The 27,282-nt window shown below is 43.9% G+C and overlaps 1 protein-coding gene across 1 annotated transcript in view; it reads right to left on the bottom strand.

The window, feature by feature from the left end:
- The window catches only part of LOC126108366 (piggyBac transposable element-derived protein 4-like), a 64,697-nt gene extending 37,731 nt beyond the window's left edge, over positions 1-26,966 (bottom strand). The window contains exon 1 of the mRNA XM_049913580.1: positions 26,203-26,966. Within this exon, the coding sequence (XP_049769537.1) occupies positions 26,203-26,966 (764 nt within the window). The remainder of the gene's footprint in view (positions 1-26,202) is intronic.
- Between the last annotated feature and the right edge of the window lie 316 nt (positions 26,967-27,282).

The following is a 27,282-nucleotide window of genomic DNA, read 5'->3' on the forward strand; positions in this document are numbered from 1 at the left end:
CCAAAAGAGAACGGACAAGTTAGTAGGACTCCCGAATCTTCTAAGTGTTCTGCCAGTAAAACGCAGTCTCTGATTCACCTTCCCCACAACATGTTTCATGTGTTATTTCCAGTTTAAGAGGTTCTTAAGTGTAATTCCTAGGTATTTATTTGAATTTACGGCCTTTAGATCTCTCACTCAAGTCCGACCTTCCGTAGAAGATTGACAAACTTGGGGATTTTCCGAGCGTCTGAATTCGGCGTACTTTTCTCGTTGTTTCTGCAACACTGCTCTGACCTTTTTTGTGTACATTGGGGGATCCCTGCTCCGTGTTTTGTTAATTTATTTGGTATAAATCTCGCAACTGCTGTCGACGCCATTTCTTTGTGTTGAAGCCACATCTGGTCTATTTACATTCTTAATTTCGAAGGAGTGCAGATTGTCTCTCAGGAAGGATCCGAGCGAATTTTTATCTGCTTTTTCGAACAGATAAATTTCTCGTTCATTTTTGGAGGATTTGGGAGTTGCTATATTCAGTCTCGCTGCGACAGTGGTATGTTGACTAATCCCTGTATCCGATTCGATGCTCGTCATTAGCTCGGGATTATTTGTTGCTAAGAGGTCAAAGGTGGTTTCACAACTGTTTACCACTCGAGTGGGCTCATGAACTAGTTCCTCGAAATAATTTTCAGAGAATGCGATTAGCACAATTTCGGGTGATGTCTTACGCTTACCGCCCGATTTTAACACGTACATTCGTCAACACATTGGGGGTGACCTGAAGTCAGCACCGACTGTAATTGTACGAGTCGGGTGCGTGTTTCCCAGCAGGACGGAGGGAGCTCCTTTATTCAGCTTTCTCGTTAAACAGCACGCAGTGCCCAGCCGTTGATCGGCTCGGAGAGCAGTGGCAGCAGCCAGTTAAAGATTAGGCCTTGGCGTTACTGCATTCGGGGAAGTGTAAAGTACATCCACTTCTTTCGAGGTCTCCAACACTCGGCGTGTGGACAACGCCCGTTTACTCACTGGCTGGGCTACACGGCGCCACGCTCCTACGTACGTCCCCGTTCTCCAGGGCAGTGGCGAGCATCGCCAGCTTCGGGCACCATGTTTTGGCGAAGCGTAAGCTGTGGAAACGTCCAGTGCTTGATGAACGGATGCGGAAGTGTGGAGAATAAACACAGACCTTCGTGCAGCACTTCCAAGGAGTTCAGTGGGACGTGATCTTCCAGCAGAACAATGCACCTGAACTCATTACTGCGTCGCATAGCTCCAAAATCCCAGATGAACTTCAACGATCTACAGTGCCGATATAATCATGTGGTAGGGAACTGTACACTCTCGTTCTTATGGTTAGCAGCCCCTTGGCAGCCCCTCTCAGAGGTCCAAATGTAGGACTAATCCGGAACCATTTGTCAACACAGATACCATCATGGCACTTTCTCAATTATTCGTTCTTTACTGGGATACCTTCAGTACCTTATCCACCTCTATTGACGGTAAAAGCGATAAGCGGTACTACATTTGGCAGCGTAGAGGGACGCAGCATTTCCTCGCTCACCACTGGACCACCTCTACTGTACTAGTCCCTCTGGGGTGTTGGGTTACGTCTTCTACACAGTGTCTTCGTGATTCAGAAGTCTGTCCCCGCCAGATCGCTTGGGAAGCGGCCACACCTTGCGAGGGGGCTGATGACCTCAGAAGTTAAGTCCCATAGTGCTCAGAACCATTCGAACAATTTGAGCCACACCTCGCATCCACATCATCGTTCTGCACTACGCTTTGTGGCAAGATACACTATGTGATCAAAAGTATCCGGACACCCCCAAAAACATACGCTTTCCATATGGGGAACATACATTGTACTGCCACCTATTGCCAGGTGCTCCATATCAGCGACCTCAGTAGTCATTAGACATCGTGAGAGAACAGAATGGGGCGCTGCGCAGAACTCACGGACTTTGAACATGCTCAGGTGATTCGGTGTCGCACATCTGTATGTGAGATTTCCACATTCCTAAACATCCCTATGTCCACTATTTCCGACGTGGTAGTGAAGTGGAAACGTGAAGGGACGCAAAAGTGTACAGGCCGACCACGTCTGTTGACTGACAGAGAAAAAAAAATTGTAAATTTGTGGTAAGATCTTTTGGTCCCTAAGCTTACACACAACTTATTCTAACGTAAACTAACTATGGGCAACACACAGACACGCACACACACACACACACACACACACACACACACACACACACACACACACACACACACACACACACTGAAGGAGGACTCGAACCTCCAATGGGAGCAGCAGCGCAACCGTGACAACACGCCTAAGACCGGGCGGCTACCCCGCGCGGCAGGCTGACGGAGACCGCCGACAGTTGAAGAGGGTCGTAGTGTGTAATAGGCAGACGTCAGTCCAGACCGTCACACAGGAGTTCCAAACTGCATCAGGAGCCACTGCAAGTATTATGACAGTTAGGCGGCAGGTGCGAAAACTTGGATTTCATGGTCGAGCGGCCGCTCATAAGCCCCAAATCAAGCCGGCAATTGCCAAACGGCACCTCGCTTGCTGTAATCAGCGTAAAAATTGGACGATTGAACAGTGGAAAAACGTTGTGTGGAGTGACGAATCACGGTACACAATGTGGTGATCCGATGGCAGGGTGTGGGTATGGCGAATGACCGGTGAACGTCATCTGCCAACGCGTGTAGTGCAGACAGTAAAATTCGGAGGCGGCGGTGTTATGGTGTGGTCGTGTTTTTCATGGACGAGGCTTGCAGATGTTTCAGATGGCTCTGAGCACTATGGGACTTAACATCTGAGGTCATTAGTCCCCTAGAACTTAGAACTACTTAAACCTAATCTAAGGACATCATACACATCCATGCCCGAGTCAGGATTCGAACCTGCGACCGTAAGGGGGCTTGCACCCCTTGTTGTTTTTCGTGGCACTATCTCAGCACAGGCCTACATCGATGTTTTAAGCACCTTCCTGCTTCCCACTGTTGAAGAACAATTCGGGGATGGCAAAACGAGATTTCAACGCGATGAACCAGCTGCTCCGCCTGTGGCGGGGTGGCTGCACGACGGTAACGTCTTTGTAATGGACTCACCTGCCCAGAGTGCTGACCTGAATCCTGCAGAACACCTCTCGGGATGTTTTGGAACGCCGAATTTGTGTCAGGCCTCAGTGCAGCATTCCGTGAAGAATGGGCTGCCATTCCCCAAGAAACCTTCCAGCACTCGACTGAACGCATGCCTGCGAGAGTGGAAGCTGTCATCAAGGCTAAGGGTGGGCCAGCACCATACTGAATTCCAGCATTACCGATGGAGGGCGCCACCAATTTGTAAGTAATTTTCAGCCCGGTGTCCCGATACTTTTGATCACATAGTATGTCATATTTCTGCTACACTTGTCAAGATTAAACATGTAAACAAGATATAAAATCGATCGGCACGAAGATCCATATCGATTAACACTTTGACCTTGGACCTTGCCTGTTACCTTTTAGTAGCGGAGAGACGAGATAAGACTGAAACGCAGTCGGGCCTTCAGCTACAGGGGTCGCGGCTCGCTGCGGTAGCGAGACTGCTGCTCACACGGCCGCCCTACAGTAAATGTTCATTTCTCCTCGGTTCCTGCAAGAACTGCCTCGACAACAGAGCGACAGAGTGTCTTCGTCGCCACCATGTGCTGGATGAGAGTCTACTGGAGTACAATCTTCGTTGTCAAGTCTGTTGGACTAAACTGCAAGAAACGCTTTTTGTTGGATGCGAAGGCAAGCTTTACTAAACAGACTAGAATACCAGACTGACCACTTGATTGGAGAATACGAAGCAGCCGTAAAGGGCGGTCTTGTGCAGAAAAGATTTGGAACCTGAAAATGGTTTTACAACACAAACAGAACCTGACCATTTCCTCTGTCGACTTCAAAAAGCCGTACGACTACATCGACCGGAAAGCTCTCTTCAAAATTCTAGCTGAATACAAAGTAGACATCAGAACACGGACTATCGCAGAGCAAACCTTGACCAACACGACCTCCAAAGCAGAGTTTTGTCGGCAACCGTCGGAGACCTTTGAAATTCACACAGGTGTCCGACAAGGCGATGGCCTCTCACTGAAACAAGAGAAGCTATTGAAAAACTACACGATATCGCTTCCAAAACTGGACTATAGATCTCTTACGAAAAGACACAGTCTATGAGCACAAAGAAACTCCCATCTCTGAACACAAAGTACGGCACGATTTACAAAACGGCAAACTTGCAATACCTCGGTGAAACGCTACAAATGAGCAGTCGTAACAGAGACCGAAACGAAGAAAGAAAAACTAAACTGGACAAGGCACACAAAGTAGTCTGGAATCATTACAACAAGAAGTCTGTCTCACAAAAAGCCAAATTACGCCACTACGACACGGTGGTGCTCCCCGAGGCACTGTATGCAGCAGAGACCACACTAATCCTAGGGCATACACGTATCAGACAACTAGAGAAAGTAGAACGGAAGATGCTTAGGAAAATACTTGGCACAACCAACAACAGTGGAATATGGATCAAGAAACCTTCAGCGGAACTATACAAACATACGGAGACAATCACAGGTCATGGTGTGAAAAAGATCTGAGGATGGTCATTACGGACTTAAACCGGTCATCGTCTAAAGAATTCATATTGTGATCAAAGACTGGAATGAAAAACATTTGAATCACAGAAAAGATTAGAAAACGGAGACTACAGTTCTATGGACAGTTACACAGAAAGCCATCACACAGACTGACCAAACAGATCTTTGACTGGCTAATCACTAGAAACAACAAATGGGTGGCAGAGCTGAAAAACGAGCTGAACCAACTCAACATCACACCAGACACAATAAACGACAGAATAAGATTGAGAAACATCATTAAGAAAAGTAAACTACATGAGACACACTATGACAAACGAACAGGCGTAAAATGGACCGAAGAACGCAAGCAAGATCACAGCCGGAAGATGAAAGAAATATGGGCAACCAGAAAGGCAACCAATATGAAGCCGAAGACACGAAGCCGGCATGCCGGCCGATGTGGCCGTGCGGTTAAAGGCGCTTCAGTCTGGAACCGCGTGACCGCTACGGTCGCAGTTTCAAATCCTGCCTCGGGCATGGATGTGTGTGATGTCCTTAGGTTAGTTAGGTTTAATTAGTTCTAAGTTCTAGGCGACTGATGACCTCAGAAGTTAAGTCGCATAGTGCTCAGAGCCATTTTTGAAGCCGGCATGAAGCATGGACAGAGGACCGGAAACAGAAACACAGCGAGCGAATGAGGGAAGTTTGGGCATCAAGGAAGGCAGCGAAAGTAATTGGCCATGTAGTTTAATCTAACTGCGCTCTGTAAGGACAAAACACCAATAATAATAATAATAATCATGTACAGGATGGGCCATTGATAGTGACCGGGCCAAATATCTCACGAAATAAGCATCAAACAAAAAAACTACAAAGAACGAAACTCGTCTAGCTTGAAGGGGGAAATCAGATGGCGCTCTGGTTTCCCGCTAGATGGCGCTGCCATAGGTCAAACGGATATCAACTGCGTTTTTTTAAATAGGAATCCCCATTTTTATTACATATTAGTGTAGTACGTAAAGAAATATGAATGTTTTAGTTGGACCACTTTTTTCGCTTTGTGATAGATGGCGCTGTAATAGTCACAAGTGTATAAGTGCGTGGTAACATTCTTCCAATGCGGACGGTACTTGCTTCGTTACACGTTATCCTTGTTAAAATGGAGCGTTCACCAATTGCGGAAAAGGTCGATATCGTGTTGATGTATGGCTATTATGATCAAAATGCCCAACGGAGGAAGGATAATTGGCCCCCACTTTATGGATGGCAATCTAAATGGTGCAATGTATGCTGATTTGCTACGTAATGTGCTACCGATGTCACTACAAGATGTTTCACTGCATGAGAGAATGGCGACGTACTTCCAACATGATTGATGTCCGGCTCATAGCTCACGTGTGGTTGAAGTGGTAATGAATAGCATATTTCATGACAGTTGGATTGGTCGTCGAAGCACCATACCATGGCCCGCACGTTCACCGGATCTGACGTCCCCGGATTTCTTTCTGGGGGAAAGATGAAGGATATTTGCCATCGTGATCCACCGACAACGCCTGACAACATGCGTCAGCGCATTGTCAATGCATGTGCGAACATTACGGAAGGCGAACTACTCGCTGTTGAGAGGAATATCATTACACGTATTGCCAAATGCATTGAGGTTGACGGACATTATTTTAAGCATTTATTGCATTAATGTGGTATTTACAGGTAATCACGCTGTAGCAGCATGCGTTCTCAGAAATAATAAGTTCACAAAGGTACACTCGAACAATAAAAGTGGGTCACCCCTGAATTCCAACGTCTAGGCTGCACCTGAATGTATGCAACCAACATAGCATATCTGTGTTCCACATAAAAGTCGCAACCCTCCACAGTACAGTCGTTGTAAGATACACAATGGGTACCGCTAGAGACTACTAGAGAACACCGGTCTTTATGACAGTCCGTCCAGATGTAAAGTAACACCACAATAGTACAGAAGAGATCAGACAGTCCTTAACGTTTGTAAACTAAACTTAATTACAATAAGTGACATTTCAAATGACAACTAGTTTTGTCACATAAATCGTTCAGTAATCCTTAGGCACAATTAAATATTTGAGACAGTATATGGATTTATAAAGTTGTATGGCAATTGGAAACAAGTTCTTTGCTGTCTAAAAGGTTTACCCAACACATGCTGAACGCCGTTCAACGTTCAACTGGGAGTGGTTTCGCATCAACTTTATGTAATACTAAGCAGTTAAAAGGAAACGTGATTAACGGCGGCAACCACTCTACGGAAATCCCAACATTAACAGCGAATCACAAGTAATATCATTGTTCACATTACTCATCAACAGTTACTTGTACACAAAGTTGTACTTTAAATGACATGACCAACGTCTTCGTTCTGGATCCGGATGTAAACCCAGAACGTAAAGGCATTGTTAATCAAGCAAAGCTTTGTGCCTTATAGAGACTCGATCACTAGGCAGAAAGAGACGTCAAATATTGACGTTTGCACCAGTATCGGTTATCAGTTCTCAACTTGAACGTAAATGACGATAATGTTTGTACGAAAGCAGGAACCCTAACGTGACAAATACTCTCTTGTTAATTAACCTCGAAAGACGTTGTATAGTGTTGCATTGTCAAGGAATAAAGGATGCACATGTTTAAAATTGAAATGCCATCATGTAATGCTGGGGACAAGGATGCGAACCCAGCACCTAATCGGATTGTTGAATAAGTACGTAAAATCAGAATGTAGATATCACAGTTTGTCACTAGTAGTGGGGTTGGAACCTTAAATGACGACTGAAGTTGTATTGCCTGACCGGGATTCAAACTAGGCGCCTACAGCCGTCGTTGTCTAACCAGGAACAGACGAGAAATGTCCAATGTTGGTACACCATCAGCGAGATGTGCACACGTTTAACTAGAAATAAGGTGAGGAAAACGTCTATGCTGACTGAGAGTCGAACGCCGCACACATGGTTATAAAGACACGTTAATAATCAACTTCATATTCAGTAGTAGCTAGGAGTAGTATGTTTAGTTGGAAACCTGAAGGCCTAACTCATCCCTAGTAACGTGTTGCCTAATATCTGCGATATCATTATGTTAATTTACAAGTGGATTGACTGCCGTAAAGAGCAATGTTCTCTAGTAGTCGTGTATCATTGAGAAGTAAATGAAGTTCCTCAGCAGAAAGTAATTTCCGTCGTGCAGCACGTATTGTTTCAGAGACAATGAGTTCATGTTATAAGTGCACAAAACGTGTATTATATACTCAGAATATACTATTATTTGGAGAAGCTGCCGCCAAACCTGTTTACTTTTACATTCCGCTTAGTTGTCGTGGCTGAATACAGGTTTTCTTAAGGCTACATCTAATGCACAGCGCTTACAAGGAAGTATAGTTTCCTGCGTCATGTTATTGCTAGCTAGGTGAAATATTTTGTGGTAGCTATGTTTAAAATGAATGTATTTTTGAAAGTATTGTTCGTCAAATATTTGAATGAATCGTCAACTGTAGGTGTGCCAGCAGCATAATAGCTGTAGCTGCGTTAGTTTGTACTACAGACTTGGGTAGGTTAGGTGTCACTTTTGATCCTTCGAGCGGTGATCGTGGCCTTGCGGCCCGGGTATGCACCAGCCGCGGCTCGCCAGCTACGGGCCAGCCAGGCTGGCCGAGGCGAGACGCAAGTGAGCGAGCTGGCGGTGGCGTTCGGGAGCCAACAGCCCGGGACGAGCCGCATGCCTCTGCCTCTGCCGCTCCGTTTGACGTAAATATGTCTACCTCCTCTCCCGACATCAGTATGAGAGCGGCAAGCAGAAATACACGTCAGGCTGTCTGCCGTAATGGCTCGCTGGGAGAGGTCTATTCGAGGTAGAGTCAAAAAATGGTTCAAATGGCTCTGAGCTCTACGGGACTTAACATCTGAGGTCACCAGTCCCCTAGAACTTAGAACTACTTAAACCTAACTAACCTAAGGACAGCACACACATCCATGCCCGAGGCAGGTTATTGGTGGAACCGCTCGGCCACTCCGGCCGGCCGAGGTAGAGTCGTCGCTCTCATTGAGGAAGGACGATGTTCCATCAGAAAAGCTGGCAGACGGTATGGCGTACCACATGCCACTGCAACGAGATGGTGGAGGATCTGCCTCGAAAGAGGCACCACCAACAGGGCTCCTGGCTCGGGCAGGAAGAGAGTGATCTCACAGCAGGAAGGCAGAGACATACTGTCTAGGAGCAGAGAAAATCCCTTTCCGAACGCGAAGCAGTTGCGGTGGGAGACCAACTTCCCCGGCTCCAGTGACACGATTCGCCGAAGGCTGAGGGACACTGGACTGCATGCACGACGATCCGCCGTGAAACAAGAGCTCAGCGAAGACAACGTTTTATACCGGCTAGCATTTGCGGAGCTCCATCTGAGGGCGTCGTGGGACAACGTCATTTTCACTGACGAGAAGGTGTTTTCCACCAATAACGACGGTCCACGAATCGTTTACAAGCCGCAAGGGACTCGCCATCGACGCGAATATGTGACCACGACGAGAAGAAGTGGCCGGCTATCTGTTACCTGCTGGGGTTGGATTTCTGCGAGAGGGGCGGGAATTCTTCACAGGATAGCAGCAACTCTGGACAGCGCGCAGTATGCTCACATATTGGAAAATGTGATGCGTCCGTCAGTGCGAATGCTGTACACACACGGGGACATCACATTGGAAGAGAGCCATTCTCCCATTCACAAGTCTGCATTTGTTCAGCAGCGGCTCTCCACGATTGGCGTCAACGTCATGGACTGGCCGCCACGGGCGCCTGACATGAACCCTACATGGAAAACATGTGGGCTGAGGCCGCCAGAACGTTAACAGTGAACTGGCCACGAAACCACTGCGGACGCTCTTTGGGACTGCATCCTGGAAGCCTGGGAGGAAGTTGCTTCTTCAGGCTATTACATCCGACGCCTTATACATTCTATGCCAAGACGCATGATAGAAGTACAAAATAATGAAGGATTCTGGATAAAATATTACAGTCCTTAAAATGTTTTGTTATGTCTTCTCTTTCGTCATTTTTCCTCATTGGCAGCTAGTGGAAGATCGCGTGGCTACAGAAAAGATACAAGATAGGTTAGCTTTCCTTTGAGTTGCCCTTTTAATTCAAATGGTTTCTTTAGAATATACAGTTTGTTAAGTATTCTATTTTGATTTAGTTTATACCCTGTCTACATACTTACAAACTAATCGTATTCAAATACGTCTCTATCTTCCCCTGCATCCATGAATACACCCTCCGTCCTCCACACAATACACCAACGATTTCATATTACGTTTACTCGCCGCGCGGGATTAGCCGAGCGGTCTAGGGCGGTGCAGTCATGGACTGTGCGGCTGGTCCCGGCGGAGGTTCGACACCTCTCTCGGGCATGGGTGTGTATGTTTGTCCTTAGGATAATTTAGGTTAAGTGGCGTGTAAGCTTAGGGACTGATGACCTTAGCAGTTAAGTCCCATATGATTTCACACACATTTCAACATTTATGTTTACTCGTTGTTAATATCTCTTCTATTCTCTCTCACACACTCTCTCTCTCTCTGACACTATCGCCGCAAGTGCCCTTCGATTACACTCACCCAAAACTTTGTAAACAAATCTAGCGATTTCCAATGACGCTACATTTTCTCTTTTAATTGCAGCTGTCTTTACTCTCTATCATTCCTCTCATCACCTATGAAACTGTATTCTTTGATCTCCCCTTCTCTATAACCCATTCTTCGTTCTGAGAACAGTCCTTCCTTATCTCTCGGTCATAAGATAAAACGAACTGTGGCACACATCTAAGTAAGCAATACTTTGCAAGCATTTCACGCTTATATTTTGCACTTCTGCACTTCTATCCATTCCCAGATCCCGCCCTCCTTCCTGTTACGCGTCCCTTGACGTCTGCATCTACATCTAAATCAATACTCTGCAATTCATAATTATGTGCTTGGCAGGGGGTTATGTGGTCTGGTGGATTAATCTTGTACTGATGTGTAAAACTTGTAGGTTCACATCTCACGTCAGGCGTAGATTTTTAACACACACAAGTAGCTCTCCTTCACCCCTAGTAATGCCAAGTGCAGAACGCCATTAAGCTCCGTAGTTCAGCATCCGCAGTAAAGATAACATTACAAGATCAAACGTTTCCTTACATCTTTTCAAGTTCAAACATTCCTCTCCATCCTACTGGTGAAAACGGATTTGGGCTTGACGTTGTGTTCGTTGTGATCACCAACGACCACATGTTGTGGATTCAACTTCTAGCCAGCAGAGTATTTTCCATCACATCATTGAAAGTACAAACGTGACACTCCTAGCTATCATTGGAAAAGAATTTGATAGTTAAAAGTGTGGTGTCACCGCCAGACACCACACTTGCTAGGTGGTAGCCTTTAAATCGGCCGCGGTACGTTAGTATACGTCGGACCCGCGTGTCGCCACTGTCAGTGATTGCAGACCGAGCGCCACCACACGGCAGGCCTAGAGAGACGTCCTAGCACTCGCCCCAGTTGTACAGCCGACTTTGCTAGAGATGGAACTGACAAATTACGCTCTCATTTGCCGAGACGGTAGTTAGCATAGCCTTCAGCTACGTCAATTGCTACGACCTAGCAAGGCGCCATATCCTTTGCTACTTATCTTGTGAAGCATGTACAGTCAAGAGAGATGTTCACCAATTGTGGAATAAAGTTAAGTATTCAAGCAACTGCGTACTTTATTTACTGGACTCAACTCCTTTAACTGTTCCAGACCTCACGCTAGTCTGCGTGAGCTTAAACGCGTGCATTTCGGCCTCCTCTAGCAACACGGTGTTGGCTCTTCTGCCAACACTTCAAAAAGTTTCTTCATGACCACGTGTCCGGGGTTTGAATTCCATTCAGCACAGAACTTTTCGTCGCCTGATGTCTAGCTAAACATGCGCCCATCTCGCTACTGGTGAACCAACAATAGCTATTTATCGTCTTTTCCTGGCTAGAAAACGACGGTGCTAGATGCTGGGTTCGAATCCCGGTCAGGCAAAAACAATTCTATCGTCAATTAAGGTTCCACCATTTCGCTATTGGTGAAAACATTTGATATCTAACTTCTGATTTTATGTACAATCGTGCTCAAAAGTATCCGAACGACCTGGATTGCATTTCTCCTGATTCCCATGCAACCCACATAACGCAGCTGTCTAGCAGGTCCTCTAATCGCTCCTTGATACAGTCGTTTGACTATTGAAAATGGTTCCAACAAGTCACCACTAGAAAACACTGTTCTGTATAGCAATAACTCAAGATGTAAAGTAATACCACGATACTACAAATATCAGGGAACACCTCATGACAGATAAGACTGTCCGTAAGGCTTGTAAGCTCACATCTATTGCAATAAATGATATACCTGAAAGGTTAGCACTCTCATTATTACGTCAGATAGGTAATGCACGAGCCGGCCGCGGTGGTCTCGCGGTTCTAGGCGCTCAGTCCGGAACCGCGTGACTGCTACGGTCGCAGGTTCGAATCCTGCCTCGGGCATGGATGTGTGTGATGTCCTTAGGTTAGTTAGGTTTAAGTAGTTCTAAGTTCTAGGGGACTGATGACCACAGATGTTAAGTCCCATAGTGCTCAGAGCCATTTGAACCATTTAGGTAATGCACGTATTAAGTTCGTCGTATTCATGATTTCCTCTTCAAAGTAACATACCATACTTGTTATTTAACACAAAATGTCATTAAAATTTACATTATTCACGAGCAGCTAGTTGAGAATATGTATGAACTTCAAGTGACACGACGAACCGCCTCGTTCTGCATATGGATTCAAACCCAGGTCATGCAAACTAAGATTTCGTGACTGACGGAAATTAACAGTCATTCCCGACTAGGCATAAAGAGAGTGATATACCTCGATTTTAGACAGTACCAATTAACAAATATCAACTTTAAATTACATAACGTAAACATTTTTAACGGTCGCGAATTCCTACCCAGCATCTATTCTCCCTGTTAACGAACTACGAGAGATGTTAAATACTGCTTCTTCAAAAGTAACTTACTTGAAATGCAGTGACGTAAAGCTTTGTGTTGGACAGGGATTCGAACCCAGAACGTAATCGGATTGTTACCGATGCACAATCAACTTTGACATATCGGATTTTCTCGGCAGTAGCTAGATGTATTAAATGAAGTGGCGAGACGGAACATTAATTTTTCCTTCCCAGGACTCCAACCCGGCACGTATCGCTGTTATATTCTAGAAAAAAGAACGTTAAGTATGGGTTTGTTACACCAGCAGCGACATGTGAGCATGTTTGAACTAGAAATAATATGACGAAGTGTTCAGTGCTGACTGAGAATCGAACCCCAAGCATATCGTTGGTGACTACACACAAAGAGACGACACTTACCGAATTTTTCTCCACCAGCAGCTCGGAATAACATCCTTGAATCAGTGATCCCGCAAATAGTTCTGTGTCTCACTGGGAGTCAAAAACGTCAGATACCATTAGTGTCGACAACGAATGAAAATGCATTAAAAATAAAAATTATTATCCACGAGCAGAGAGGTGTTCTCATGCTAGAGCTTGATAGTACATAGTGAAAAGTTTAGTGCTGGGCCAGGATTCCAGCCCATTCATGCGCAATATGTGGAGATGTTGAGGAATCTGCAGTTTTCAACAAACAACAAGTTGTAGTCGAGCCGTACAGCTACGAAGTGATCAAATTCCACGTTAAGGGCGGTCTGAGTTGCATTCCCAATTCAGAACCAATTTTATCGACATACAGAAGCCCAAATAAAAGATGGAATAAGTGTCCTGTGACCATACACAGAGTTTGTTTCGTCACTAGAAATAAATAACTAGTATAAGAAAGTTTACTGGTGATATTCTACATGTCGCCACTCCTTACTTTATTGTGGCTCAACCTAACGTCTACTTGGTAGAGAAGGAATATGTTTAATGTGATTTTCAGACCACAATGCCATTATACCTTCTTCACTTGGCGTAGCCAGAAGAGAATAGAAGCTGCCTCTCCCTATCAAAAAACATCGGCAAAAGTTGGAATCGAACCGTAACCAACAACATATGAAATTATCATCAGTCCAACAGACCACCAAACCCTTTTTCTATAACTCATTTCTCTATCATAACACCGTTGCGGCACACAAGATGAGAATTCTGACACACAGGCTCCCTGTAGTGGTTTGCAGGATGTTCAGTACATTCATTTACTTGGTTGACCGAATCGCCATGAACTAGCTGCCTTGGCTACCCAGTGCATACATTCGACTCTATTTCGTAATCACCGAAATAAAATAAAGTAACTGCCACCTACACAGAACTGCCAACAGTGTAGGATGCAGAAATTTAAATAGGAAGTGTTCCTTTCCATTTCCATTGCGCTATCTGTTTGTTGAAACCATCGTGCAGTGCAAAAGAAATGCTGTAACTGTCTGTCTCTCAGAAGTCTAGATGCATTATCTCACAGTACTGTGGAATGCCAAAGTTCTGGAGGAACTGTTGTTCACTTCCAGAGGTGCTGCAGCTACGTCACAGCTAGTAGCGTAACGGTAAGCGTCGCGCACTGTTGATAAAGACGTCGCGTGTTTTATTACATTCGCTGCTATATTTTTTTAAAACGCAATTCTGCTGTCTGCTGAAGTTAACAATTTAATGGAACTTTGAACATAATTCTCTTCACTTCTCAACCCAAAATAGTCGCATGTGGAAAAAAGCCTAACTTCTGCGTCATTTTGTCCCTTTCAGGTTTAATAGACGGCCAGGCAGCAGATACGTCTCGAAGCTTTTGTATTATGTATGGGGAGAGTGCATCGTGCCAAAATAGTCAGAAAAGTATTTTCTACATTAGCTGTCGTCTGGTAGTGGCATTTTATTCTTCTTCAAACCTTGTTTGACAGCTTTAACTCAGAACAAGTTTTCTACATGCATGTAATCAATAAACTGCATGTTCATTGTCAAACTGTTATAGATAACATCAGAGAATTCGCATATATCGTTGATGATTAATTTCACTCTCATGTTTAGTATTGTTTTAACAACACTAAAAGAAACCTTGCGAAAACTGTGCACTGTATTGTAAGAAATGAAATAAAACTACCCACGATAACCTTACGACGAAAGTCTGTTTTAACAAAACTGAGTATATGTACACAAGCATGCCTCTATCTGCACGAATTAGTAAAACACTACTCACTTAGATTTTGATTGGGTCTGTGTTGAAATGGTATGCTGTGTCATACTCAACAGGTATGCAAACGTGGCATTGCATAAATAAAGTTACATATTCCCAGAAACCCCAAATTTGCTTGTCAGCAGCGGAATGAGGCGTTACCTGTTGTGCAGCATTGTAAGTTTTTCACCATTGCACTATGAGCTGAAAGTATTTTCTTACGATTTGCTTATCGATGTTTGATCTGACTGCATGCAGCTCTTACAGAGAAGGGATAAAAACGTTACATTCAGCGAGGCTGGAACGGCGAACCATAACAGTGGCGTCTCCACAGGTCAGCACGTCACCACAGAGCTGGCGGATAGATACGGTTTGCGCCTTGCTCTTACGAGGCCAGTAGTGGCTAGAACTCGTAAACCGCTATTTACAGGACGAGATTAGTTCCGATTGGCACGTTCAATGACTTTGCTGGGCTGAAAACCGTAAATTTACAATCTCCTGTTACACCTCAAGCGATAACAGGTTATTCAATGGAAATGACACGAGAAATCAAGTGAACTTTGAGGCTTAATTCCGTGTATACCAGGAAGTAACTCGTCGGTCACAGAGCTGCCAAACATACCTTGCGTTGTTGCCAAATCTCAGTTACAGTACCAGCAGGAAGAAGAGGAACCGATGTGATCCCACAGCGGGCTGGGAAGTGACCACGGCTGGCGTCTCAAAGACGCGGCTGCTACGGCTTGGAATACGTAATGCGTCTCATTCGCATTTCTGTAACTAGGTTTAGGGACTGGAGCTTAGTTGCTAATAATACCCAGAACTGACTGCTACTAAGCATCATAAATCAGTACTGTCATAGTTGTTTTTGTATTTCTTTTGTAACTGTACTCAAAACTAAGAAACTCATTCACGGACGTTTTCGTGCCTCGCCGATAGTCGAGCACAACAAGCAAATAAGAATAAAAAGAGAATGTGTGTGTGTGTGTGTGTGTGTGTGTGTGTGTGTGAGAGAGAGAGAGAAAGAGAGAGAGAGAGAGAGAGAGAGAGAGGGAGAGAGAGAGAGAGAGAGGGAGGGAGGGAGAGAGAGAGAGAGAGAGAGAGAGAGAGAGAGAAGGTAAAAAACTGTTGTAAAGAAATTCAATACTGGTATGTAAAGAAATCTTTCATTAAAATGACTCGTTCCACATCATTACGAAATGTCGTATTCATGATCTGTGGAACAAGTATTAATCTAATCCAATCTAATCATATCATATTGCTGACTATCCATGAAGAGTCATGAAGTACCGAAATTTTCGCCTATATCAGTAACCAAATCTTAACTTGAAAATAAAAGACGACAGTTTTTGTAATAAACCGGGACTCCTATCAAGACCCTTTCATCCCTGTTAACTAACCATGAAAGATGTCTGATATACCTCAATTCACAAGTAACGAAGTGTGTATCAATTTAAAGATGAAGCGCATGATGTGAAGTTCTGCAACGGAGATACGAACCCAAGACGTAATCGGATTGTTAACTAAGTAAAATCAAATGTTACGTATCGGTGCTTCTTACCAGCTGCTAGGTGTCTGAATCTAAAATAAGGATACAAATTTTTGTGCCTGAGCGACAATCGAACCGCACTCCTATAATTCTTCTTTATTGTCGACGAATATTGCTTAAGTATCAATTGCTTACTCACCAACAGTAAGATGTGTGCGTGTTTGTCCAGAAATTGTTGGCAATATGAACATACATTAAAAATGCACGTTAATTTTCAGTAGCAGGCCGGTGTGCACGTGATAAGGCTTGAGCATGACTGTACTTCGTTAACAATCCGATTAGGTGCTGGGTTCACATCCCTGTCACAAGCTTCATGTGATGGCATTTCAGTTTTATACATGAGCATACCTTGTTCCTTGTGAACGACACCATATTAAACGTCGTTGGGGGGAGTTCCCAGGATGGTAACTGTTATGACAGGATTCCCAGTTCAGTACAAACATTTTCGTCATTTAGCTTCAGGATCTGAATTGATAACTGATACTGGTGCAAACGTCTATACTCCACGTCTCTTTATGCCTAGCGATCCTGTCTCAGTAAGGCACAAACAAAGCTTAGCCTAGTTAGCAATGGCTATAGGTGCTGGGTTTGAATACAGGTCCAGAACGACGACGTTGGTCACGTCATTTAAAGTTCAAATTTGTGTACACGTAGCTGTTGACGTGTTACGAGAGCAATGATATTATTGGTGATTCGCTGTTAATGTTGAGATTTCCTTAGAGTGCTTGTTGCCGTTAATCGCGTTTTTCTACTGGTTCGTCCAATATCCAGTTTCCAGAGCCACTCGCCGTTGAGCGACCTTCAGCACGTGGATGGAAAACCTTTTAGAGAGATAAAACTTTTTTCCAATTGCTGTACAGCTTTGTAACTCCATATACTGTCTCAAGTATTTAATTTTGACTAAGGATTACTTTACGATATATGTAAAATAATCCATTTTCTCAGAACTTTTGGAATGTCACTTGTTGTAATTAAGGTTAGTTTATGAGTGTTATGAGGTGCTCATCGCTAAGAACGTGTTTTCTAATATGTTTTGTATGACGATATTAGTTGACTCTTGGACTGACTGCCATACAGACCTTTGGTCTCTTAGTAGTCTCTTGCGGTACCCATTGTGTGTAGTCAAACGACTGTACCCCACGGGGTTTTGGTCTTTAGAGGACCTGCAACACAGCTACGTTATGTTGGTTGTATTCGGCAGTGACCCACTTTTTTTGCTGTCAAGTGTACATGTATCACATTGGAACAACCGAAATGAAATCTTCATCGTATGTACGTTCTGTATTTTAATTTAAAAGACCTACCTGATACCAACTGTTACTGTTCGTCTAAAATTGTGAACCATATGTTTGTGACTATTACAGTGCCATCTACCACAAAGCGAAAAAAGTGGTCCAACTAAAACATTCGTATTTCTTTACATACTACATGAATATGTAATAAAACATGGGGGTTCCTATTTAAAAAACCCAGTTGATATCTGTTTGACCCATGGCAGCGCCATCTAGCGTGCCAACCATAACGCCACCTGGTTTCCTCCTTCAAGCTATACAAGTTTCGTTCTTTGTAGTTTCTTCGTTTGACGCTTATTTCGTGAGATATTTGGCGCGGTCAAGATCAATGGACCACCCTGTACACACACACACACACACACACACACACACACACACACACACACACAATAGCCAAAGAAACTGGTACACCTGCCTAATATTGTATAGGACCCTGTGAGCATATGACAATCGTAACCTTCTTAACGACCAGCTGCAGCTGCGTAACGAAAATTTTTTGAAGGTTTTCAACCGTTATTCCATCCGCTATAATTTTAGGGAGTAATTATTATACCCTTGCCAACATGTTTTTAGTACTCCGGTTTTCTGAATAGCTGGGATTATCTGGCATTTCAAACCCTTATTTATCCTGATGTGGTGAAGTTCGATGGTTAGCCTGAATGTGCTAGGTTGGCTTAAAATAGTAAACGCATTGCTCCCTTCACTTTTGACGTCCAACAAATTGTCACAAATGTTAAGGCAGCCGATGTATGTTTGTTCCTTGCAGGATAACGTATACGTCAGTTTCGTTAGCCGCACCTGGTTATTTACAAAATTGTAAGTTTAGGAGTACATGTTGGTACCATTGTTAACAAGCACGCGTGACGCACCATCGCGCATGCGCTCTCGAGGCTGTAGCCAGTTCCGGTACAACATCCGTTGCTGCCGTACTGCGGCCGAGGCTGTTTCCCACATACGTTATTGCAATATGACGATGTGTTACTATATTATACCTTTTAGTTTTTGACTTTGTCCATTATGGACAAATCGTAGTTTCTTTTATTGCGAATAAGGTTGGGTTATCCCAACTGACACCTGGGTAAATCTAGGTAAACATTGCAACTGAGGCTGTTCTTAATTTAAAATTAATATGTATACAGTTGCTGACAGGGCCGCGAAATGCCGAGAATATTAAAAGTATGTGAAAGCGCAGTAATTTGTTTTACAGTTAAGTCTCTTTATCTGTAATCGTTTAGGCAGGACGCAGAGCGGTGTGCAAACCTAACTATCTGGTCGCTCTACAAAGGCTCTCCAGACGGAGGGTGCTCTTATCGCTGGAGGCTCCAGATAGCGAGAGTACGTCGGCGCCAAACAGCTGTTGACACGACGCTGCGTTATCGAGTCGCGGTGAAATTGCAGCCCAGCTACAGAACTGCCGGGCCGCTGTCTGATTTTCGGTCTGAAACGGGACGCTCCTCCCCCCCCCCCCCCCCCAATCGCCCTCGCGCCACCAGCTGTCACTGGAGCTTGAGCGGCTGCCGAGTCCTGCACGCACAAGGCCGTACCTAAAGTCGCGACAGACAAGTCCTCCAGACTCCTGTCCCAACAGAAGAGTGGCACGTCGCCTTGTGATCTCATTAGCGTCTATAAGCACACGACATTTTCCTGCCTTGACGGTACACTATTGCTGCTTACTTTGACTGCGATTTTCAGGTAAGTGACGTCACTGAGGCTGTCGTCGGCAGTGGTGCTAATGCTTCGGCTGGTCGGTGTGAACCACGCCCTGGGAGGTCACGGCAGGTTCAGAAATAAGGAGGCGAATATTTGCAGCAAGTAAGGCAGTGAGAGCCACTGCCCCTCGTTTCACTCGCGCCGCTTTAATCTTCCGTTTTTTAATCAGGCTGATCACAAAATCTTTAAGAAGTAATTCCTGAGAAAGAGCGGTCTTATATCTAAGTGAGATCGAATATTGCAAAACGTACTTCGATTACACTAATGGGAAAAAGTTCCACCGTATGTTGCAGATGTGAACCTACTCCTTTAGACTCCACAACTCACATTCATAACCGCTACACCACAGTGAACACATGCAATTTTCAACAACAATGATGTGTGTGTGTGTGTGTGTATAAAGCTGACTAGCTTCTCACATGTACACACTAGACTCTCGCTAATCTGGCCATTCCTGGCACAAATGGGTGCCGGATTAGCAAGAGTGTCGGATTACTGAGTGTCTGAAATCTATTTTATTTACTTATTATGTTCTGTATTTATTTTGGGAATATAGGGGATATAGTGTACTGTACTTTATTATACCGAAGGATACAATTTGAAAACTTAGTCCTTGGCTATATACAGTACGTAATCATACAGCAGTATCACTCACTGTGAAACATGTCCCTAATTTTTAACTGTCGCAATGACGATACGCGACGGTGGCATGCTTCATCACGCAACCGCTTCTCAAGTTACATCGGTACTGCGTGTGTCTGGTTGTTGCGTAATGTACTCCAGGAAGACCTCGGCAGCAGTGTGACAAATCTTCATGCTCTCTCCCCCTGTGTCATCTTCTCCATTATTTTCATCATTACTCTCTTTCACACCTTTGATTATTTCTTCATCTGCCAAAGTTCGGTCCGTATCCCAGGTTTCCTCATTCGGCCACTTAGTAACATCTCCACCAATTTCTTCTCCTCCTCGAGGGTTGTGGAACATGTCAGCGCACAAGGTAATTGATAATTCCGAATTCACTGGCTCAACGCTGTCACTCGCTACTGGATCCAACTCGGCATCAGTGGATGGCCACAGTTTTCTGCAGCTCTTCATTGTGGTAGCGCTCTCCGCTTTATCCCACGCTTCTGCTGCTTGGAAAACATCATCACGTATGTTAATCACTTTCCACGCCTTCAACATAGTCTCGATAAAGTCTTCTTCACTTTCGTTCAGCGAGGAGACGAGAAGTGAATGTCGACAATGACGTTTAATTGATTCTAAAATTCCCTGGTCCGTGGGTTGGATTAGGGCTGTCACATTGGGTGGGAGAAACAGTGCTTGTGTACCATCGGACTTCAGAGAAACATCTGAAGGATGACTGGGAGCACTGTCAGATATATAAGGACAGCTTTCAGTGGAAGCTTTTTCTTCTTCGGCTCTTTTCTCACCACTGGTACAAACGTTTCATGGAACCACCGAGAGAATATTTGTCTGTCCATCCACGCTTCCTTCTGAGCGCAATACTGCACTGGTAGAGTGCAGGTATTTATGTCAGTGTGTTGTAAACAACGTGGATGTTGGGATTTTCCAGTCACCACAAGCGGTAGTTTATGACTCCCACATGCATTACAACACGCCGTTAATGTTCCACGCTGTCTCTGTTGCTTCTAGTTCTTGTCAGCTAATGTTTTTGAAGCGAGCATCTTGTAAGAGAGTCCTGTTTCATCAGCATTGTACAAGGCATCAGCAGTTAAATCTTCCTCCTCTAATATCTTCCGTATCTTGCTTACAAACTCATCAGCTGAGTGACTTTCTCCGGGGACTTTCAGCTGCCGAATGCCATGTCGTTTTTTCCGGTTTGACAACCAACCTTCGCTCGTTGCAAACAAGTTACTACCGCCAAGTTGTTTGATTAAATGCAGTTGCTTTTTCCTTTATAATCGGGCCACTGACTGGAATTCCTTTACTGCGTTGTTGCATGAACCATCCATAAACAGCTACGTCCAGTTCTTCATTCTCACTCTTTCGCATAACCTTCCGTTTTTCCAGCTCACCATCCATTTGTCTTGATTACTGTCGAGTAACATCTTCTTTCTTTTTGATAGTTGCTCGTCCAACATTGAACTCAGCAGCAATGGCTTTCTGCGAAGAACTTCGATTTAGCTTATCTAAAATGTCGAGTTTCTACTTGAGGTCGTGCGTAACGTGTTTCCTTTTTAGAAGACATGATTCCGAACTGTAAAAAAAAGCTACAATTTCAAATACGAGGTGCATTCAAGTTCTAAGGCCTCCGATTTTTTTTCTAATTAACTACTCACCCGAAATCGATGAAACTGGCGTTACTTCCCGACGTAATCGCCCTGCAGACGTACACATTTTTCACAAAGCTGACGCCATGATTCCATGGCAGCGGCGAAGGCTTCTTTAGGAGTCTGTTTTGACCACTGGAAAATCGCTGAGGCAATAGCAGCACGGCTGGTGAATGTGCGGCCACAGAGAGTGTCTTTCATTGTTGGAAAAAGCCAAAAGTCACTAGGAGCCAGGTCAGGTGAGTAGGGAGCATGAGGAATCACTTCAAAGTTGTTATCACGAAGAAACTGTTGCGTAATGTCAGCTCAATGTGCGGGTGCGTTGTCTTGTTGAAACAGCACACGCGCAGCCCTTCCCGGACGTTTTTGTTGCAGTGCAGGAAGGAATTTGTTCTTCAAAACATTTTCGTAGAATGCACCTGTTACCGTAGTGCCCTTTGGAACGCAATGGGTAAGGATTACACCCTCGCTGTTCCAGAACATGGACACCATAATTTTTTCAGCACTGGCGGTTATCCAAAATTTTTTTGGTGGCGGTGAATCTGTGTGCTTCCATTGAGCTGACTGGCGCTTTGTTTCTGGATTGAAAAATGGCAGCCGGCCGCGGTGGTCTAGCGGTTCTGGCGCTGCAGTCCGGAACCGCGGGACTGCTACGGTCGCAGGTTCGAATCCTGCTTCGGGCATGGGTGTGTGTGATGTCCTTAGGTTAGCTAGGTTTAAGTAGTTCTAAGTTCTAGGGGACTTATGACCTAAGATGTTGAGTCCCATAGTGCTCAGAGCCATTTTTTTGAAAAATGGCATCCACGTCTCATCCATTGTCACAGCCGACGAAAAGAAAGTCCCATTCGTGCTGTCGTTGCGCGTCAACATTGCTCGGCAACATGCCACACGGGCAGCCGTGTGGTTGTCCGTCAGCATTCGTGGCACCCACATGGATGACACTTTTCGAATTATCAGGTCGTCATGCAGGATTGTGTGCACAGAACCCACAGAAATGCCAACTCTGGGGCGATCTGTCCAACAGTCATTCGGCGATCCCCCAAAACAATTCTCTCCACTTTCTCGATCATGTCGTCAGACCGGCTTGTGCGAGCCCGAGGTTGTTTCAGTTTGTTGTCATACGATGTTCTGCCTTCATTAAACTGTCGCACCCATGAACGCACTTTCGACACATCCATAACTCCATCACCACATGTCTCCTTCAACTGTTGATGAATTTCAATTGGTTTCACACCACGCAAATTCAGAAAACGAATTATTGCATGCTGTTCAAGTAAGGAAAACGTCGCCATTTTAAGTATTTAAAACAGTTCTCATTCTCGCCACTGGCGGTAAAATTCCATCTGCCGTACGGTGCTGCCATATCTGGGATTTATTGCCAATGAACGGGGCCTCATTTTAAAACAATGCGCATGTTTCTATCTCTTTCCAGTCCGGAGAAAAAAAATCGGAGGCCTTAGAACTCGAATGCATCTCGTACAGTATATAAAACATTATTCAATTAAGCATTGTTGCGCACAATAATTCATTGCGCACGTGTTTCCGGATGTGCGCCGGATTACTGAGAGGCCGGACTACTGAGGGCCGAGGGCCGGATTAACGACAGTCTAGTATATATATATATATATATATATATATATATATATATATATAGAGAGAGAGAGAGAGAGAGAGAGAGAGAGAGAGAGAGAGGGTGGTCCACTGATCGTGACTATGAATGGACCATCCTAAGCTACTCAACCAAAAATTTTTAAAAACAGGAGAAGTTTCAGCTAAGCTGTCAATAACTTGATCGTGAAAGCTTCTGGTCCCGCCATCCCTGATTAGATCCGATTCTCTGTTTGAGATAATCGCCCTAGTAAAAACCAAAACCTCGTCTTAACGCGCTTTAGCACACAGAAAATCGTCTCTCACAGGTCACTAAAGATTACACATTAAGCAACGTATAAGTTGGAGAACGTACTGACTGCATGACACATTGTGACAGAAGTTTACATGCGCACCGTATGCGACTTTGGCAGTCGTCTGAACCGCTTCGGGAAATACAAATGGCGTCCTTTGCACATTGATCTGACATCTTAGTTATGTCCGACGCCTTCTTCCTCACTCTGAGAATATGAGCCATTCAAGCCTTGTTGCCTGGTTGGAACGTCTTCATCCTAAATATTGTTGGGCAGCTCATTAAAATATTTTGGGACAATTCTCATTGTTTTGACAGTAACTCTCGATCGATATTTGCATCTGCTGCGAGAGACTTTAATGTGTCACTAGGAATCCCATTTCTGTTAATTTTTCGGGTCCAAACAAGCGATATGCTTCATTAAATGCTCGTTGCGACTGAATTTTGCATCTGTTTTAACTAAAGCTGCGTCAATAATGGCTTTGTAGACGGAAACAGAATAGACTCTCTTTGGGTCCGCAGACAGAAGTGCCGCCTCGTCTTGCCACAAGTCACAGAGTTTCTTCGGGTTTTTGGACATTCTTCGTAATGTCAGCGTGGGCCGAATGTCCGTAACAGTTGTTCCGGCTTGCATTAATCCTTGAACTTGGGATATAAACAAAGTTGCCGCTCTGAAAACGTTGTCAAAATTATCTAACTGCTTTCGCGAAACGTATTTCCAAACTTTTGACAAGTCGCCAAGGCCTAAGGTACTCCGATGCAAGACATTGGGGATATTGACTTACCAGGGTTGACAGGTCAAACATCTTTCTTGAATGCGAAGGTTGTTTGCATAGTTCCGAACTTCAAACAGGAATCCATCAATACCTTCGCTTGAAACGAAACCTTTGGCTCGAACTCCATGCTCGAAGATATGTCACTTGAATTTTTCTCCATTATAGTGGTCGAGGCTCTGTCTAGCCCATTACCACGTTTTTCTGATGTGATAAAATCATCGCAATTTGTCTTGACCAGCTGTTATTAGCGATATTTTGTCCACCCATAAGGATGTGTGCTTAAATGATCCGTGAATAAATACACTGGCAGACTCCAAGAGCCCAAACGAATTCCTTGCTTTTACGACGCGCCTGCTAGCACTAAATTTAATACATGAGCGTAACAACGCGTGAATATAAATTTTTTTTACTTCTTCCTTCTGTATCGCTTGAAGACCAGTATACTTGCTGGCATACTTCCTGAACCATCAAAAGATAAGCCAATAAGACGTTTCAAATTTAAGCCTAACTGGGCAAATTCATGAGTTACAAGACCTCGATAACCTTCTCCTGTCGATTTCCGTAAAGGAAACGTACTGCTCGCCCACTCTTGTGGGGTTTTATTCTTAAAACAGCATACGCAAATTACAGCCTGATCAACCACGCAGCCTTGTCAAGGATCCGGATTGAAGCTTGTAAGACGTATGCTTTGCCGGCGATGGGCGAGGCATGAGAGAATCTCTGACCAGAGAGTAGTTTGTAGTTAGTTGTTGCTTGTGGCTAGCCTGCGCTTGTCTGCGCGAGTCGACAGTAGTCGTCAGTCCGTGCTAGTAAGCAGTAGTCGGCAGTAGTCGGCGCGTGCCTGCGCGTGTCGGCAGTCTGCTCTGGTCAGGACTCTGGAGGATGAGTGTCGTTGTAGAAGGGAAAGAAGCAGCCTGGCGCATATTTAACCCTTAAATGCATGATTTTTTATTTCAAGCTGTAAAAATTACCATGTTTAGTTTATAGTGCCTCCATTTCGAAAAAAATATTGAAAAATTTTTTAAATTAAATTAACAAAGCACTATTGTTGAAAATCGCTTTTTAGCTGATCAGCTACATTTTGAGTTAACACCTTACGAGCCACAATAAATGTGCTTATTTTGCTCCCTCAATTTTGACCAAATCTCTCGTAATTTAATTGTTGATTATGATTAAATACTTTGTATAGGAAGGGAAAAATCCTAAAATAATAAATAGGACATTAATGTTGTAAATATTGAGCATTTATTGTATATTTTATACACTTTTATATATGAACAATAAGGTATCTAGTTCCAACAGGTTTGTACCCAAGCATGTGATAATCACTTTACATGAAAAGTTTGAAAACAGTTCTTTTGTTTGTGCAAACACAATGCAACTGCACATTTATTACACTGAACCCAGGAAAATCCCTTGCATCCTGGCATTTTGCACCTCTGTCTCACTTGCAAGTATGAAGGCAGGTGACCTACTTGATCCAGCCTTACATCTTGTGGAGGTACATGTGCTGTGGGCCCCTTTGTCTTCTTAGCTTGTATTTGGTATTCGAGTTCATTACTTGGCCTTCCACGTTTTGCTGAAGTTTGACCTGAGTGACACAAACAGTGAGCAATTTCCATTCGAAATTCGGAGAGTTTCATAGTTCTCCTAATCCCTTTGGTTTCTGCTACTCTCCTATACAACAGCCAGGAATTGACTACTCCCATGTCCAGGAGATGGTAAAACAATCTTATATACCATTTTCGACTTTTCACAAGAATTTTATGTCGACCCATTATGCTGTCAAAAAGGTCAACACCTCCCATATGTTTATTGTAGAGCTTAATTATTTGTGGACAAGGTATTGTTATTCTTGACTTTGTTTTTTTGTCATACCTCCCTGCTTCATGAATAGGCTGCTGTCCAGCAAGTGTAGAAAGCAACATCACACTCTTGTTATCTTTCCACACTACATTTGATATGTCGACACCATCCACTGTTGCGACGCGCTCTACTGATGCACCTCGTGCCATTTTCTTCAGCTCAGCTTCTGAAGGGAGCTTGCAGTCTGGCACTCTGTTTCTTCTGACTGTCCCAAGTGAGTTAATTCCTTGTTTATGTAACCATACAAGCAGTGGCAGACTTGTGTAATAATTGTCACAGTACAGTTTGTGGTTCATATTTCTTGGTAGTATCCTACTGAGTCGAACTACAACATTTGCACTTGCTCCCAAGTCATCCTCCCCAGTCACTCTTTTTTCTGGTTCATTTTCATCTCCAGTGAAAATCTCAAAATCATAGGCATAACCAGATATGGCACTAATAACAAATAATTTGTATCCATATTTATGAGGCTTGTTTGGCATGTATTGTTTCAAATAACTTCTAGCCTTTGTTGAACATATCTGTTCATCAACAGAAACACACTCCTCAACAGGTATTGTTTGAAACCGAGATCTCATCAATTCTATTATGGGTCTTATCTTGAAGAGTCTATCATGACCTTTTTCACCCCTGGGTATCATTGCACTGTTGTCATTGAAGTGAAGAAACTTACGTATTTGCTCATACTGATTCACTGTCATTGTTGTCTTGATCAGATGAGTACCAGTAACTTTTCCCCAGTAATCCCTCGTATTAGGTACATGAACTATTGACATTACGAGACAGATGCCTATAAATTTTTTTATGTCATCACAGGATAAATCTATTGGTCTATCAGGATTACACTGCACACTGTATCTATGAGACTCTTCGACAATTAGATCAAACAATTTAGATGGAAATATATGTTTGAAGAATTGGTATGGAGTATTTAAGTTTATTACTTCTTCTGGTAACGAAGTATTGCCATGAAATTTTGACTGCAGTTCGGGAATAATCAACTGTTTATCTTTCCAAACCACACTCCTGCTGTTTTTGGTAACGTTTTTGCTGCTGCATGGCAGTTTCAGAGCATTATCAGACAACTGTGAC

This window comes from Schistocerca cancellata, chromosome 11 (genome assembly GCF_023864275.1).
Source record: "Schistocerca cancellata isolate TAMUIC-IGC-003103 chromosome 11, iqSchCanc2.1, whole genome shotgun sequence".
Taxonomy (NCBI): domain Eukaryota; kingdom Metazoa; phylum Arthropoda; class Insecta; order Orthoptera; family Acrididae; genus Schistocerca; species Schistocerca cancellata.